The sequence below is a fragment of the Mytilus galloprovincialis genome, chromosome 4, assembly GCF_965363235.1.
Source record: "Mytilus galloprovincialis chromosome 4, xbMytGall1.hap1.1, whole genome shotgun sequence".
Classification (NCBI taxonomy): domain Eukaryota; kingdom Metazoa; phylum Mollusca; class Bivalvia; order Mytilida; family Mytilidae; genus Mytilus; species Mytilus galloprovincialis.
This window is the reverse complement of record NC_134841.1, coordinates 33,999,993-34,019,557: the sequence shown is the minus strand read 5'-3', so window position 1 is coordinate 34,019,557 and position 19,565 is coordinate 33,999,993. Positions and strand designations below refer to the sequence as shown.

At 32.1% G+C, this 19,565-nt stretch overlaps 1 protein-coding gene across 2 annotated transcripts; it reads left to right on the top strand.

Annotated features, from left to right (window-relative positions):
• Positions 1-415: 415 nt before the first annotated feature.
• Positions 416-13,836, top strand: LOC143071949 (inactive polypeptide N-acetylgalactosaminyltransferase-like protein 5). 2 transcript variants are annotated; one of them, XM_076246661.1, is made up of 11 exons: positions 419-490; positions 1,445-1,778; positions 2,257-2,408; positions 4,373-4,547; positions 5,344-5,541; positions 6,696-6,813; positions 7,396-7,578; positions 7,941-8,075; positions 8,501-8,602; positions 12,463-12,597; positions 13,455-13,836. In XM_076246661.1, the coding sequence occupies exons 2-11, from the start codon at positions 1,531-1,533 to the stop codon at positions 13,575-13,577; spliced, it is 1,569 nt and encodes a 522-aa protein (XP_076102776.1). In that variant the 5' UTR covers positions 419-490; positions 1,445-1,530; the 3' UTR covers positions 13,578-13,836. The 2 variants fall into 2 exon arrangements, with proteins under 2 accessions (XP_076102777.1, XP_076102776.1); XM_076246662.1 differs by lacking the exon at positions 7,941-8,075 and having other exon boundaries at positions 416-490.
• The last annotated feature ends 5,729 nt before the right edge of the window (positions 13,837-19,565 follow it).

Here is a 19,565-nt window from a genome sequence, read left to right as displayed (position 1 = left end):
GAAAAGTCATTCCGATGTCATTTTAAATCGTATTGGTCCGTGTTTTACACGAAACAAATTCTAGTTCAATTATCTATGGCATGACATTCTCCTATTTTACAAAAAACTCATCGATTTTCAGTATATTGACGAAAAGTCGACCTACCCTGTGTTTATTTTGGATATTTCGAACCAGAAAGGCTCAACAGGAAGTGCCAGAATACTTTTTTCCGTCTCAACCATTTGGTTGGTTGAGATTAGATGGTTTACCAGGCGTGATTCAGCAAAAGTTTAAAAATCGGTATTGCAAATAAAATAAAGAATTTTATTTTAATAAAATGTTCACAATTATAACTAAATTTAACATGTTTAAAAATAGCAAACAAGACTGTGGCAAGCACAGATAGTTTCACTTCCGGGATGTAATTAATTGATTAATTTTACCTGTACAGGTAAACATATACATTGTGTGTGTTTACTGTAAGGCACGTTTATTTCAGGTAAAAAACAGGTAAGTAGCAATATTTAGATTTATGTTGCAGTATCTACTGAAATACCGAAACACGATAAACTATCTAAAGCACATATACATTATACAAAAGCCAGTATTGGTACCTTCGACGTAACGATACAGATACATCGAAACTACAAGAACTCATTCTACTCCGTGTAGCCACTTACTTGGTCTATATTTTTATATTATATGTAATATTATTATACTATCATTACAGTAACAGAGTCTCAATTTAGGTTGATTTTAGTTTGGTATATCGTATGTCAATGAAAACAAAGTGCTGTTTTGGATCCTGTCATAAGGTTATACAAATGTTTTTTCTCAATGTATGCTTGCTTTGTTTTTGTTTTTCATAAATTGTTTTGTTTTAAATATGCCGTTACTTTTTTCGTTTGAAAAGTTTCACATTTTTAATTCAGAGCCTTTTGTCAGTTTATACTCGACTACTATACACATTTAGCATGGATTTTTAATTTTAGTTTCTTGTGTATAATTCGGAGTTTAGTATGACGTCCACTATCACTGTACTAGTATACATATGTTTAGGGGCCAGCTGAAGGACACCTACGGGTGCGGGAATTCTCGCTACATTGAAGACCCATTGGTGGCCTTCGGCTGTTGTCGGCTCTATCATGTCTATGGTCGGGTTGTTGTCGCTTTGACACATTCCCAATTTCCTTTCAATTTCATTTGTTCATTGTTGAAAGTCAAACGGTGGCCTGATGGCTATGACTGCTTCTTTCCGTTACATTTAACTCTGCCTGAAAGTTGCATGTCTCCTTATATGTATATTGCTGTTATAATATTTATTTGCTGTAGAACTTTTATTCTTTCATTAAGTCTGGAATCAGTATTTTCTTCTTAAACTCATTCCTTTAAACATTAATAATATTAACTCTGACAGTGACTTAATTTCCAGAAACTATTGTCAATATTTGTTTTCGTTATCAGTGACGATGTGAGAGAACCAAAAGGAGCAGGTATACATCAGTTCCTACAGTGGTACATCAAAACAATGTTAGTGTGATCACTATGTCATGTACAGATACATCAGAGTTGTGCTGATATTATTTGGAATAAGCTTTACGGCTTTGTTCATACAACACCATGTTGAACTAAGTGAATTCCGGTCAGAACAGAAGAGTAAAGACGTATATTACCCAACAAACTCTCGCGACAGAGGGTTGCAGACGACAAGACAAGAATTTCAAGAGTATTTCATAAATGTCCGGCTTAGCGATGATATACCTGTCAATAGAGATATACCCGATTCAAGACCTGATAGGTATCTACACATACAGACATACAAATACATATAAATTAGTTTTAAGGTTCATCTTTACAATATTTTGAGTACTCAAACATTGTGCATCTGAAAAGGTTTTCGAACATAGATATATAAAGTTCATAAACATTTAGTACATCCCCCATCACTGGGTTGACTCAGTAATGGAGCAACATAACAACAGAAATCCAAGTAATATATTTTAAAATAAAGAAATATTGTTCTTTGAGATGAAACTCATACCTATAAAAAGCTATAAAAAAAAGAAGATTTTACATGCACACTCTGAATTGAAACATAAGTATCTGCCACGAGATTTTGAAGAAATATGGCATACACGTAGAAACGAAAGGTTAAAACACTTTAAACAACACTAAATATGATTTTAATCACAATATGTTTTACATAAGGAGTTGTAAATCTGTTTCATTGACATTAAAAATACATTTGTTCAAATGACGTATTGTATACATTTCAGCTGCGAAACCCCTGTACCGAGTCAGCTAACAGTTAGTGTGATCATAACGTTTTACAGAGAATGGCCGTCGATATTACTCCGAACGATCTACAGCGTGGCCTACATGACTCAGAATCTACAACAAATTATACTGGTGGATGACGACAATGACGGTAAAACTAATTCCTTACATGTAACCAAGATTGAGAATATATATTATCTTTCGTTGATAGTTTTACGCTGAATATGCCTATCAGATATCAATTTTCTGCAACATTCACAACTTCTTTCGAAGATACAACTTTTATTTAACACATGACATGGGTAAAATCTTTGTTCTAACTGTTCTATAATCTGGATAATGCACAGCAAAGATGTGCATTAACTACCTCAGATATACTGCACATTTCAAAAGTACTCTTTAGTGGGCGGACCCTGGATTTTGGAAGTTTTATTCCCATAAAAGTAAAAAGATTTAACCTAGTGTAGCGAGATTAAAACAACTTTTGACGATTTTATGCTAAAACATTATATGTTTTCAAGACAAAGGGTGGGGCATAAAATAAAATATTTGATAACATCAATATAATTATTAAATTAGTGTTTCACAGTCAAACCGGATGAAAATTATTCTTTTGTAACTTCTGTCAAGAAGGGATGTATTTTAGAATACACAAATGAATTAAATCTGATATGGATTACGTTTATACTCCATGGCTTTTATTTCGACTAATTAGATAAAGTATACAGGGCTTTTTAGTGACTAGGATTGAATTTGACGAGAATCATATTTAAAGGGAAGGGGGATAAGCAGCAGATCAATCAGACTTTGCTAAGATGAGACATATCTTCAAAAATTGATACTGTTGAAAACAAAATTTGGAGGGAGAGGGGAAATTAAAGATTGAAAAGAGAAACATTTTTTCTTCAGTTTACTTAATATTTTGAATTTAGGTTATAACAATCTCTCCACGGTTCAACTTCCTCTAAGCATATTATTGAGAGAAGGAAAGGCAAGCAATTTGTACTCAATAATTCTTTCAGTTTTCATTTTTTTTTCACATTTAAAAAGTACACCAAACGGAACTAAAATTGTAGGAGATGTAGATTATACGTCAATCAGACAGCAATCAAACGACAAAAACAAATTAAGGACATCTAGAGGGCAACATATAGTATAGTTTTCAACTAGAGAATTTAAAAAAATCTTCCATTAAAGCGCAATCCCCTAAATAATATTTTAATTATGGTAGAAGCCTACATATAAAATGAATAATAATTTAACACTTACCAATATTTAACTTCATAAAAGCATATTTCCCCCTTTCTTTACCCTACAAGAAACTTTCATAGGAGCCGCTGATTGCGGATCATCGTCCGCATATTTCCAAAATGTTAACGTAAATTGATGGCGTCATGTGTTAAAACAGTTATTGGCCAATCAAATCGGAATATATGATTTTTAAAAGCTGCACGCCCTGAATAACCCTTTAACCCGAACTCCTACGTCGCTCGGGTTAATTGGGATCACCCGAGCCGTGCAGATAAATCGTATATACCGACTTGCTTGGTCAGTAACTATAAATATTTTCTTGTCGATGATTCAACATCTGAAATGAATTGGCAATTCACATATAAATGCATTCAGACAACGTTCATAACGTTGATAATAAAATAGTTTGGTTGTCATCTTTTAACTTTTGGTTGTTTGTGTGTTATTTGTTAGAATACGGCATCGACTAAATTAAAACACAACAACATAGATAATCAACCAACATGTTAAATGTCTAAGAACAATGTACAATATCAAAGTTTAACTACGAAACAACACGTACGTATTTTAAAACATACCGTATAAAAACAAATAATGACAAACTGGTATGAATACCTTTACATGTTGTTCAACGGAAAAAATATAGTAAAAATGGAAATAAAAGAAAAGAAGACAGAACCAAAACTGATAAGAAAGAAATCACTAAACGTACATGTATCTTTTTTTGAAACCAGCGTATTATTGCTCTTTTTTTTTAAATAATATAACCAAACTAAATTCCTATATACATATCAAACATTACTTTTTTTCTAACCTTTGTTAGGTTCTACAATATGCTATTTACAATTGTTTTAATTTCTTCAGAGACCGTCTATGGACAGGTATTGAATCTCATTAGAAAAACGTTCCGCGATGTCGTAAAGGTTGTGTCACTGCGTAGAAGGTTTGGTTTGATTGGTGCACGACTAGAAGGCGTAAAACACGCAACTGGTAACGTGATTTGTTTTCTGGACAGTCACATGGAAGTTAACATAAACTGGTAATTGCAAAATGTTTCTTGCTATTTTCAGTATGTTGATAATTCTGATTAATTCAAAAAGTTTAATATCGTACTATTAGTGTGAAACATTTGTTTATGTATAAGAGGAAACACAGTCAACGTGAACAGTAGATCATAAAGGACTCGCTTTTTCCAAACAACATTGAAAAATAGTTTTTGAGGTTAATTATGCATTTTTCTCATTCTAATAATTTGCGTCAAGTTCCTCCTTGTTAAGAAATGTGCTGTGAAAAATCCAGATAACTTCGCCCAAAATACGGCGACAGCTTTAAACGTCAGACGCAAGAACACTTCCACGTTAAAGAACTGACAATTACATCTTGAACAAAATTATTTGTCATAAAACTTAATTGGGAATGATGCTGTAGATGAGGGTATTTCTGCAAAAATACACCAAAGTTATCTTGGCACGTTCTCGAGCAATCATTAAATTCTGTGTATTTTTTAAATTCATTATAAAAAGAGGGACAAAAAGATACCAGAGGGACAGCCAAACTCATAAATTGAAAATAAACTGACAAACAGACAAATAATAGTTCAGAAAACAAAACATAGAAAACTTGAGACCAAGCAACACGAACCCCACCAAAAAACTGGGGGTGATATCAGTTAGTTAATAATTTAGTTAATTTCGAATTTCTAAATTTCACAGATAACTCTGCCCGAAAAAAAACCAAAAAATAAACTCTCGCGCATGTACAATAGTTTGCATTTGAATTTAAAGACCACGAATCATAAAATTTACTTTCAATATACAAAATATTTACTTTTCAAGGTCAATTCCACTGCTGAATATAATTGACGAAAACCCAAATGCAGTTGCTATGAGTCAGTTGGATGATATCAATCCGAGTACATTCAAATACACATTTTCAAAAACGTACAGAACAAGATATGGCTTTGATTGGAGACTTCGATTCTTTGAAACAGAATTCCGAAAGGAACAACTTGAGCATGGAGATTTAGTTCTTCCGTAAGTTTATTATTTCAAAATTTTAAGTTACATAATAAAAGAAAAACAAACTAGCAATCTTTAATTTTTTATTATAAAAAAAATATTACTTTTCTTGATGCACTTTGTTGGTTGTTTCTGTAATGACGATGCTTGTAAAGATAAGTTTGACGGTTTTTTCAACCCAAATTATTTCCTGATTGAAAAAAAAATTATTCATACTTATTTCGTGTTAATTATTTTCTATGTTGTTACATGCTCTTCCACATTTATATTTTCAACGGTACAAAAGTTGTACATTTTCGTTTGAAATTAAAAGATTCGATATCGGCAAAAGAATGAAATGTTTTTTTTTTTTTTTTTTTTCATTCAAATTTATTAACTAACAAGACAAAAAATTTGAAGTACAGCAACATACACTTGCCATCTTTCAAATGTGTCACAAAACATTCATACATGTAGATATAAGAAGAGGTGGTATGAGTGCCAATGAGACACTTTTCATCCAAGTCACAATTTTTAAAAGTAAACCATTATAGGTCAAAGTACGTCTTCAACACGGAACCTTGGCTTACACAGAACAGTCATCTATAAGTGTAAAACAATTCAAACAAGAACACCAACGGTCTAAGTAGTTTAAACAATATTTTATTCAAATAAATTGAATTGGATTGGGCAACAGTCATAGCCTATGTAAGCCCTCTCCACATGGTCAATTAACGGTCTAATTCATACCAGTTTGAAAATTGTCTGAATGACCAGTAGGATTTTACTTATTTAGGTTGATACATTTGGACGTGATAAGTAATGTTGATATAAACCTTTAACATACACATAAATAGCAACCTCTCCACACAGAAAATGTCAGGAATTCATAAAAAAGATGTTGGGGTCATAGAATGTCTGACAAAAATGTCCTTCACTTGCGTTGATTTCCGGGGATGTTCATTTCATTTATACCACATTTAGTATTCTATATGGTTAGACAAAAAAAGGTTAAACTTGCATCCAATAACATCATTTGAACCGCTAAAGGGGTTCTATGAAAGTAAAAAATGTCAACATCAAACATAAAGAAGGCTTTGATAACTTGATATATATTTAAAAACTATTGTAGCAGAAATGAATGTATTGATGTTAGCAAATATCAAGTTTGTTTTAATAAACAATTTTAGAGGTGTTTTAGCAGTTGGGTCAGCCTTTGCTATTCGGAAGGAATTCTTTAGGGAAATCGGGATGTATGATGCTGGATTGAAGATCTGGGGCGGTGAAAACTTGGAATTGTCATTCAAGGTTGTATTTATTAAAATACTATTTTCAATATTATTTTGAAATTATTTGCGCATTTGAACATGAAATTCGTTTCTACCTTTTTTAAGTTGATTCTAACATTTCAAATTGGTTAATATAAATATACATATTGCACAAACGTTGAAGGAGAAACGTATCATGCAAAATGATATTCAATAGCATTGCAGGATCATACTGTCAATGTCCAGCATGAAAATTATACGGACTTTCGGACAGAATTTAAGGAAAATCCAACCCTTTTTCGATTATTGACAAAAAACTACTCTTGTAAAAAAATTACCATGTCCTTCAGTTTCTCTCAGTAAAGTTTCTTCCCCAACAGAATCTTGCATGTTTATGTCTCATGTTTTTCTGCTGGGACAAACAAAGAAATTCTTTGAAAAAAGGTGACCTTTTAATACTTTACAGTACATTTGATTATGGATAATGAGACTGAGAACCAATGATTTGGACAAAATCGAATATTGTTGCCATGAATCTGTACAAACATGATTCTGTTCTGATGAAAATGATTGTGAATACATATAGCGTATGCACGTTATAAATAATAACTTATATTAATAGGTCTGGTTATGTGGTGGAAAATTAGTTCATGTTGCCTGTTCACGGATTGGTCACATAACAAGAAGCCAACCTTACTTACAGAACAACCGATTGGATATTGAAATGCATAATAACAAACGTGTCGCCGACGTTTGGATGGATAAATTTGCATCATACGTTTATGATAATTATCCAGGAATGAAGGTAATAATTCCATTATGGGAATTTTTGCTTACTGATTTCATTTTATGTGCATATATTTAAGAAATACCGGTATCCACATTATGGAATTCCGATACTTAGTCGGTTTAATATTAATCGTGAAATTTACAAAGGTATTGAGAAGTACAAACAAGTTATAGCCAAATTAGAGTAAGGAATATAAGTGCTACGAGGGAGAACTTTTAAATTACTTGTATCTGCATGATAATATTTGTGAGTTGTACAGTCATTTTGTACTCTACAAGCATGCTTCTTAGAAGAACTTACGATTTTTACCGAGTTGCCCAACTAACACGATTGTTTTGGTTTACAGTTAATTAGTGTTATGAGTTTGCTTATTACAGAGTATATCAGTCGGTGGACTAAGTAAGCAGTGGAGACAACGAAGACGTTGTAAACCATTCTCATGGTTTTTAGACAATATTTGGCCTGAACTATTTCGATATAAAGATCATAGTTCATCTACAGGTAGTATAATGGTATGTTAAAGTCTGATCTTTATTTGTAAAAGAATAATTGAGTGACCATTCATTATATATGTGTTTCATTATTCAAGAAACAACCAATCTATGTTTATTTTCTCGAAGAAATAAGAGAAGCAAGCGGAATGTCTATGTTTTTTCACATGACTAAACCTTCTTCAATCGTTTTTTGTCATGGTTTCGGTTATTCTGATGCAAGTAAATCAATCAGTTTTGTCTTTCAGATGGTAACAAGAACTTATCAGGGACCTAAAACTATTTCCTAAACAATTGTTTTCAGATGGTTATTTTTTTTAATAGATGTGAATCAAATTTTAATTTTTGGAAATGTTCTTTACTTCGTACGTTTATGTTTTATGGTTATACCTAACTTTTTTGTTAATATCTTTTATTATCTTGTGTTCCTGTTTTTGTTTTTACAGAATACAAATGGAGGTAGATTGTGCCTAGACAATCAAGGTCACCTTTTCTCTAGTCCATTAAGGATAACAGTAAAGCCATGTTCAAATGATACAAACACACAGGTATAGAAATTCAACCATGTAGTTTTTAAAAAGGAACAAAATTTTCTTCTTAACATTATAAATGTCTACAGACCAATAACATAATTTGAATTAAGAAGTCACATTATGATTTTTTACTCATACATTCTTCCATAATGACGGTACATCTTGTTATTTGTATAGTTTCATTTATCTAGTTAGTTCTTTAACATTTATTTGTAGAGCACAATAACTTCACGTAAATGTTAACGCTAAAAATCTTCATTATACCCCCGCTTTGAAAAAAGGGGGGTATACTGTTTTACCTCTGTCTGTCCTTCCGTCAGTCCGTCAGTCCATCAGTCCGTCAGTCCGTCAGTCTGTCAGTCAGTCCGTCCGTCCCATGAATATTTTTTGTCACATTTTTCTCAGGAACTACACTACCAGGATTTCTGAAATATGGTTTTAGGCTTGATATAAGTCAGCTATACCATGTGATGCGTTTTCAGATTCATCACTCAACAACTTCCTGTTTACCGAACACTTGTTTGATTTTACACATGATAGCCAAGTTGAAAATTTTTCGTCACATTTTTCTCAGGAACTACAATACAAGGATTTCTGAAATTTGGTGTAAGGGTTAATATAAGTCAGCTATACCGTGTATGCGTTTTCAGATTCATCACTCGACAACTTCCTGTTTACCGAACACTTGCATATTTTTACACAATTAATATTATCCACTTGCGGCGGGGGTATCATCAGTGAGCAGTAGCTCGCAGTTTCACTTGTTTTCTTCATTTTTTAAAATTTAAATGATGATAACCGTAACACGAATATTGATGATTGATGACATTGTTCGAAGTATTCATTTCTAATCGACGACTAACTTAAACTGGATTTTATTTTTTTAAAGCCTGTTCGGTCGAGTGGTCTAGAGCGCTGTAAACAGTGCAGGCAGTGGTGCCACGATGTCAAATAAACTCGGGTTCGAATCATACTGAGTGAGGAACAAAAAGGAGTAGGTCCAGTAAGACCCTTTTTTGGCCCCAAAATATAGCAGTTTTACAAATTGTTAAAATGTAAACTCTAGTTATTTATTGGAAAGTAGAATGCTTCTGCTAAATAAATATGGGAGGTTTTTGTCAGTACAATGCACATATATCGGGTACTAGCATCATTAAGTCATGCTAAATTACTGAAATCTTCACAATTGTAGCATTTTAGTTAAATTTTAGACGGTTTCCGTCCTAAATGAAAGTCCGTACGAAAAACATGACACGTACTCCAGCTGGACAGTAGCCGTACTGAGAACCGTACTTATAATAATCATTTGGACTTTTCTTTGAATGTCTTTTAATGGATAACCCGGCTGGACTTTCAGCGAAATTAGCCATAAACCGGCTCGAAATATTTAAATTAGCAGGAGTCCGGTTCAGAAAGTCCAGCTGAACTTTCATAAAAGTACGTCTGAAAAAATCCAGCTGGCATTTCTGGCAAAAATATGGCCTCTATAAAGTTCAGCTGGACTTTACAAAGTTCAGCTGAACTTTAAGAAGTCCAGCTGAACTCATAAAAGTTCAGCTGGACTTTAAAAAGTTCTGTTTGACCTTCAAAGATGACTTCAGCAGGGGTTGATCCACAAAAAATGAGGGGGGGGGGTCCACCCCTGCAGAACCCTCCCTCTCGATTACTACTGCTTAGTTTTTCTTCAGATGGTGGATTCTTCTGATTTGATATGCGTCCCTTGTTATAATCTGAAAATAAAAAAAAAAAAAACAGATGGCATTATGCATATATACTGCTTATTTCTTTTTCTTTTTTCTACTGTCTTACTATCAAAATCAAGAAAAGGGGAATTGTGAAGCTAAATGCTTACTCCTAAAAATGTGTGGTTATAATTATCATGATTTATATATATTAAGACTAAATAAATTTAAAGTGCGTAAAATAAAAGTAAAGCTTTGAAAATCACTCAAACTGAAATATTTTGCATAATTAAGTATTAAATGTAGTTTTTTTTAATTCTTTTTACTCTTCAAAAATAAAAATTAAGCTATTTTTAATGTTGTAATCATTTCATCAATATGTTGAAGAAAAAAGAGCATATCAGATTGTACTTACCAGAATATGCAATCCAAAAAACATGCAAACAGCAATCTTCCTAAATTGAAATTGATGCCAGTCAGAAGGATCCATCTTCTCTCATAAAATGTGAAAAGAACTACTTCCAAACATTTGCTTTAATCCAATGTAAATTTCTCATTTTGTTTAAGAAAGAAGACACATCTTCCTGTTTATTCCAAATTCAAATTTTGTTGTATTGCAATACATGAGGTTGTTTGAGGAGCTGTGAAATTTTTTCTTCTTATGACTTCTTGCATACTTAAGTATGTCTTAATTTTGAATATGTGATATATTAAAAAAAAAAAAAGAAAATCAATTATTAATTTGTTCAATTATGAAATGTTTAATAAAAGTGATAGTTATTGCAGATATATGTATTTAGAAATGTGTTATCCTTCAAATGGCCTCATGATCAACCTCTGTGTAGATGTAACTTCCTGTGACCTGTCCAGACTGAGGTTAATTGAAAACAGATGGCACTCTCTACAAGACTATACTGCTATTAAATCACTGTTATGGCTCAAGTTTCTAATTGATATTAAAGAATGATGATAATTATTTATTTTATGCATTCATCTTATTAAATATAAATATACTAGAAAATGTATAAATTTAACCAATTAATAGATGTAATTTTGCTAGGGGTTTTATTTCATGAAAAAGTAAAGATGTTAAATAATTGTTGAAAACATATTAACTGGGATATAATTCAATCAAAATTATATCACCTATATTAAATTTCAACTTTCCATTTACAGTCTATTTTAGATATTTTATAATGGAATTGAAAATTTTAGGGGAAAGATCACATCTTATAGTTAGATCTTAAAGTATATTGTAAAAAAAATATGATATCATTATTATAACTTGCAAATTTTCATTTATAACTCTTTTCCATTTTGAAAGAAATTGCAGTTCCTTTCAAAGAACAGAATCCTAGTGACAAACTTTTTATTTCTGTAAGGGCAGATTTGGCTGATGAAAATTTTCTAAGTCTTAATTCCTGCTCATAAATGACTGTAAAATTTTCTAAGACAAAAATCCTGCTGATCATTCTACAGAAAGAATAATTTCCCTCAAAAGTCCAGCCGTGTTTACTTTCTTGTCAGAATTACAAAAAGTGCGGTTGGACTTTTAAGAAAATACCGGCTGGCAAATAACCGAAGTATAAGAAAAAGTACGTGTACGGCTCATGTCAGACTGGACTTTTCAAAGTCAGACTGGAATACGTCTGATGATAATACATAACATACATAAAGGTTGAGGATGAACACGGATGCGGCCACTTTCATTTTTGACAAAAACCATCTGAAAAGTGACATTGTTTGGCATATTTGATAGATTTTTCATATTTGAGCTTGAATAGGTGCGATTTTAATGGCTTAATCAGTTAAAATCTTTCACGTAAACTAATTGAATCGACTGAAATAGACACTTTTAAAGTGTTTAAAAAGTGTCCAAAATTTTTGGGCAGATGAATCTGAAATTTGAGGCCAAAATCGGCCTTTACCGTTCCTTACTCCTTTGCTTATTCTTTACAGATATTACATTGTTGGGCTACATTTGAGGCGAACTATCCATATATTAAGGTATCAGTAGTTCTGTATAACCACTGGTTATCCGATGGAGTATGTTTGTCCTATATGTTCTCATATTTAGACGTTTAAACATATTACATATATATTTGGTCCATTTCTTTTAACAATGTAGAAAGCATATTTAGAGCTTGATTCTTTGCAGTATTTATGTGAATAGTATTTCATTGTACTTTAAAGTTGTTTGGATTGACAACAGATGGCCGTTTAAGGACCAACCTTCAGTGTATGTTTGTAAAGAAAGAAATATTTGACCTAGTTCCTTATATACAGAATTGTTACGAACAACCACAACATACATTCAAATTTACTAAGGTAAGAGTTATTTATTCTGATTATATAATGTGATAATTTACTAAGGTAAGAGTTATTTATTCTGATTATATAATGTGATAATTTACTAAGGTAAGAGTTATTTATTCTGATTATAGAATGTGATAATTTACTAAGCTAAGAGTTATTTATTCTAATTATATAATGTGATAATTTACGGTAAGAGTTATTTACTCTAATTATATAATGTGATTTACTGATGAGTCCTGTCAAGTCAATACACGTGTCTGGTATACTAAATCACTTTTCGTGCAAAACCTAATCTAAAAAAGTAAGTATCATCAATTTTTCGAAAAGAACTGTAAAAGTAAATTTTAGGCAGTTATACTGACACCAGTCACAACACGAGTATATATGTTACAAGTACATATCATACAGGACTACTATTACATGTATTGCACAGAACAATTGTCAAGTCGAATAATTGATTTGTTTCACAATGAAAAATTTACGAAATATTGTTATACAAAATAAGGTATGATTACCAATGAGATAGCTTGAAGCAACTATTGTTCATTGTACGGTATTCAGTAGTAGACAATACCCATACTTTATAGGCAGCTATAAAATGTCTAGACATTATAAAATGTGAAAAAATTAAAAAAAAAAAAGAAAAAAGGAAGACTGACACACATCCTAATTCATGAAAGAACATTCATCACAATAGGGCAGGGTCATCATTTTATTCATTCGCCGTTATGCAAGACATAACCCTTAAACTATGTTTTTTATGAATGGTCAAATAATACAATGAAATCGTTATCCAACAAATGCTTGCTCTTGAAAACACATTAAAGACTTTATATGAACTATTTTGCTAAATAAGATTTTCTTTTCAGAATGGCGAAATAATTCATACAAGTACAGGATACTGTTTAACAATACATGGTTATAATATAGGATTTGAAATGTGCAGGAAGGATAATCATCAAAAGTGGTCATTACTTGTGATTCAAATATGACTTGATATGATTGAAAAATAAAAAACAAAACAGTCTTTCCATTGGAACTTACATGACAAATTTTACAAAGAATTATATATAATGTTTTACAATGCTTTTGTTGAATTTTATAGTAAATATTAAACTGAAATGTAATTTCATTCAGAAAATAATCGATGCGATTTTGTCTTTTTCAGACATAAATGAATATATATGTCGAGTTTATTGAAATTTATCAGCATATAAGAATTCAACTCTCTCAAAGAAATGGTTTCCGTTTCGGTTGTGTTCTCGTTTGTTTTCGGTTTCGGCTTATTGTGCAGATGTGAAATAGAGAAAAGCTGAGTTCTTGGTACATGTTGTTTGAAAAAACTCATCAAGGTAAACGCGAATTATTTAGCATATTGACAATAAAAACAAGATATATTCACTAATTCTGGGACAACATGTAACGTATCAAATCATATATTAAGTAAGTGATATATAACTGATCGCATTCAATAATTGATATTGATCACCTTTAAATGATCGCATTTATACTTCTCATCTAACGATATTTAAGATATCAAATCCGCCAAAACAAAACCTCTAACGAATAATATTAATAAAAATATTTCTGTTATACCTCATATGCACGGGCCTATTATAGCTGACTATGCAGTATGGGCTTTGCTCATTGTTGAGGGCCGTACGGTGACCTATAGTTGTTGATTTCTGTGTCATTTTGGTCTCTTGTGGACATTTGTCTCATTGGCAATTATACCACATCTTCTTTTTTATACGATCTATTAATAAGTCAAAGAAACTAAACGGACTAAAAGATCAGTAATACAAGATCAACAAAATAGAGATTTTTGTCGTGAAGTCTATCCTCGTGTACAATGTTGAAAAGTGTGCCTAATGTTTGATATACCCATAAATTAAGGTGAGCGACACAGGCTCTTTAGAGCCTCTAGTTAAAAAAAATCTGTAGTAAATTTTGATCTCTCGTTTCCGTGTATAAAGGTTAATATTTGTACACGAAAAGAACACATATCAAACTATAATCATATATAAGAATTAAGCTCCTTATTCAAAACTTGAATAAATTTTGAATAAATGTTTCTTAAAAAGTTCATCAAAAGATATCAAGACCTTGAAAACAAATATTCCGTATAAAAATACATGGTATTGAAGTATAGATGCTAAGTATAGACGTTGTTTATCATCTAAGCTACGTATAATAATGATATTTTATGTGTCCTTGTAAACTATTAACCTCTATTTTTAGTCATTTTTTTAAATATCCTTTTGAATTTCCTTGTACATCCCACCAATGTGTTGTGTTGTGTTCAAATGTTTGTTTGATTTCTGCTGTATGCTCTTTTGTTGATCGTTGTTGATATATTTGTTTGTTTTTAGTGATAAAGATTATAACACACTGTAGACCGCTGTACTCCTATGTTTGACAGTTTTACCGATTTTGTTTGGGATGATTTTTGTTTGAAAATTGTTGTCAATGTAATGAAATTTTATGCGACTGCCATAAAAGTGAGAGGTTTAGCTAGATATTATACCAGGTTTAAACAACCATCTTGTACACTCGTTTTCCATTCGTTTAGTGTGTTGAGCTTTTGATTTTGCAATTCAATTTGGAATTTTCTGATTCGAATTTTTCCATTAAGTTTTGTGTTGTTACTTAACTTTTTTGTCGATATGGATGAATATTATTCATTTTAGCTTTAAATATCAAAAAGCTAGAAATAGAACAAAAACATAAAAGAAGTATTGCAATTTTTTAATCTTTTGAGCATCAAACAACTTGATGCAGTTCCAGTGTATAACAATTGTAAAGTGTCGTAGAGAAATCGATTGCCGTTGAAGAAAAGTATCGATTGGGTTACAGTCTCATTGATGTTTAGGCCTAATTTAATGTTAGTTTTACGAAGTTAATATTGCATTTTTCTTACCTTGTTTTAAAATATATATATATAACTCTTTTTTTTTACATTTCACATGCAATGTCTCTAGTCATTCAATATAAGCATGCACATTTTGTTTGTATGATTCGTAAAATGTTTGCAATTCGTGTAACGATTATTCTTCAACGTCTGACTTTCTCTATTCTTTGCAGCCTGGTATTTGACTTCGAAAAATCGTCTAAATTGAGGCAGGTAAACTTGGTTATTGGTTATTTTATGTGGTAGTGCATAGTTCGATTATATACACCTTATCGCTATTTAGTCCATTCCGGGAAAAACAGTCATTTATACAACTTCCTGTTTGGGTCACCGGCCGAAAAATGGAGGTCATCAGTAGTGAGCTGAGGGAGAAAAAAACTTAAAAAGTGATCATCAAGAAACTTTGATATAGTATGATCCACTTTTTATGCCCCACCTACGATAGTAGAGGGGCATTATGTTTTCTGGTATGTGCGTCCGTCCGTCCTTCCGTCCGTTCGTTCGTTCGTTCGTTCGTTCGTTCGTTCGTTCGTTCATTTAGGTTAAAGTTTTTGGTCAAGGTAGTTTTTGATTAAGTTGAAGTCCAATCAACTTCAAACTTAGTACACATGTTCCCTATAATATGATCTTTCTAATTTAATTGCCAAATTAGTCTTTTGACCCCAATTTCACGGTCCGATGAACATAGAAAATGATGGTGCAAGTTTCAGGTTAAAGCTTTTGGTCAAGGTAGTTTTTGATGAAGTTGAAGTCCAATCAACTTCAAACTTAGTACACATGTTCCCTATGATATGATCTTTCTAATTTAATTTCCAAATTAGACTTTTGACCCCAATTTCACGGTCCACTGAACATAGAAAATGTTAATGCGAGTGGGGCATCCGTGTACTATGGACATATTCTTGTTTCGAAATTAAAATTGAAGTAAAACAATATTTTGTTTGAAGTATTTACGGTAGTTTAAACAGGTCTCATTAAAAAGTATCATGCATGGTGAATTGTTTAAACAGGGTCCCAGATAGCTTCAACTGGATGAAAAAGTTGTGTAATTTTAGAACTTATCCGGAATGGAATAAGGTTTATTTTATTGTATCTATTTCTAAAATTAAGTTAGTGCTTATTTTATAATTAGACTATTGTATAATCCTTGACAGATTCATAATTGGTGCTTATTTCGATAAAATCACACTTTGGTATAGTCTTTGCCCGGTAGGTACATGATTTAAAAAACAACTGTGATAGGTATTTAAAAAGTCTTTTTAAGTACTAAACTATTTTTGAATAATAAGCAAATGTTCATTTGTGACGTTCAATACAAGGATCTTGAAAAAACTAGTCCAAAATATTTTAAAAAATTAAATTTTTTTGAACTTGTTCGTTTCTACAATGGTATGTTTTTTTTAACGTGTCGTGATTTATTTCATAGAAAGTTTTCACAATTCTATCATCAGATTATGAGTTTACAAGCGGAGCAATTTGAATCATATCTAAAAAAAAAACAATTGTTCTGAATCTAAGTCCATAACTTTTCCTGAAACAAATGGTTTATACGTGCTTTTCAAAATCATTTTTTTTCTTCATAAAATTGGAATAACATTCTTTTTAAATTCATTTCTGCAATATCTTATTTATTTTATCTCCCTCATGCAAAACTCTGATTCCGTGTCCGGTTTTGTCTATACTAAGGGTCCTTTTGGTTAATCAAATCATCAACGATTGTATAATATTTTGGAATTTCTAATATATTGGCCTGGAGCATGTCTGAAGAGACATAAATTGACCAAATGCGCGTCTGATACACTAAAAAAAGGTATCGCTTATATTATTCCATTCGATGTGGGTATACTTTTATATTCGAAATATAAAAGAAACCGATAATAGAAATTTAAATTATGTAATACATTTCGTGTACTTTCGGCCCCCTCAAAGCATTTTTAGTATCATTGTCATTTTGCTAAGTTACTTTTGTTACATATTCTGACATCGGACTCGGACTTCTTTTAGACTGAGTTTTATTGTGCGTATTGCTGTGTGTGTGATTTTTTTAACATTGGCTAGAGGTACAATGTATAGCGGGTGGGCTGAGACCTAAAAAAAACATGTTAAACCCCCCGCATTTATGCGCCTGATCCCAAGACAGGAACCTCTTGCCTATAAATAAACTCATCATAGATATCAGGACTAAATTTTGTATATACGCCAAACGCGCGTTTCGTCTACAAAAGACTAATCAGTGACGCTCGAATCCAAAAAAGTGAAAAAAGGCCAAATAAAGTACGAAGTTGAAGAGCATTCAGGACCAAAATGCCCAAAATATTTGCCAAATACAGCTAAGGTAATCTATTCCTGAGGTAGAAAGGCCTTAGTATTTCAAAAATTCTATTAAATTTTGTAAACAGTTAATTTATAAATATAACCATATCAATGATAATGCATGTCAGCACAAAAAGTGTTGACTACTGGGCTTGTGATACCCTCGGGGAAATAAATCTCCACCAGCAGTGGCATCGACCCAGTGGTTATAAATAAACTCGTCATAGATATCAGGACTAAATTTTGAATATACGCCAGATGCGCGTTTCGTCTACAAAAGACTCATCAGTGACGCTCGAATCCAAAAAAGGCAAAATAAAGTACGAAGTTGAAGAGCATTAATTACCAGTTAACATATACATTTCTGATAAAACCAAATTTGAACAACATTTTTTTAACTAAAAAATATTTGCCACATATAACCACTTTTGTATAAATATTTGTCTAACATTATTTTTTGTGGTACAGTTTTTTTTATATCTTCACTACAGGATCTCAAGCATTACATACAAGTATCTTGTCTTAGGGAGGGATAAATCCTACTTTGTAAAGTATCACTCTAATTCGAACAAAAAATTCTCTGAAACTGATATTATCAAGATGCTTGATTTCTTGATTGACAACATATTTGTTACGTTCGAAGGACGTGTTTTTCAACAGACTGTCTGCATTCCAATGGGAACAAACTGTGCCCCTCTACTTGCCGACTTGTTTCTTTATTATTATGAGGCTGACTTCATGCAGGAACTTCTTAGGAAGAAAGATAAGAAGTTAGCAATATCCTTTAACTCTACTTTTCGCTATATAGATGACGTTCTTTCACAAAATAATTCAAAATTTGGTGACTATGTGGAACGCATCTATCCAATCGAGCTAGAGATAAAGGATACTACAGATACAGTTAAGTCGGCCTCATATCTTGACTTACATCTAGAAACTGACAATGAGGGTCGGTTGAAAACAAAACTTTACGACAAAAGAGATGATTTCAGCTTCCCAATTGTGAACTTTCCATTTCTAAGTAGCAACATTCCAGCAGCACCTGCATACGGGGTATATATCTCCCAATTGATACGATATTCCCGTGCTTGCATTTCCTATCATGATTTTCTTGATAGAGGGTTGCTGCTCACAAGGAAGCTATTAAACCAAGAGTTCCAAATGGTGAAGTTGAAATCATCCCTTCGTAAATTTTACGGACGCCATCACGAGTTGGTTGACCGTTATGGAATAACCGTTTCACAAATGATATCGGATATGTTCCTTACGTCGTAACTACAATCCCCTTCCCTTTCCTGAATGTGACCTACCGAATGAGACTATTTACCGGATTTGTTATCACATAAACAACACGACGGGTGCCGCATGTGGAGCAGGATCTGCTTACCCTTCCGGAGCACCTGAGATCACCCCTAGTTTTTTGGTGGGGTTCGTGTTGTTTATTCTTTAGTTTTCTATGTTGTGTCGTGTGTGCTGTTGTTTGTTTGTCTTTTTCATTTTTAGCCATGGCGTTGTCAGTTTGTTTTAGATTTATGAGTTTGACTGTCAATTTGGTATCTTTCGTCCCTCTTTTATGGTAGATTGAAATAAATTATAAATTGTACATGTATATTGATTTTTATGAGGTTCACAGTTTCTAGTGTCTTAGAGAATAATTTTAAAATGGTGTTTTAATAATTTAAAATGTTATGTAAATGATGAAACTTTATTTTTTCTTAATGTAACAATGCATATTCTAAGGATTTTTTTTGTTTTC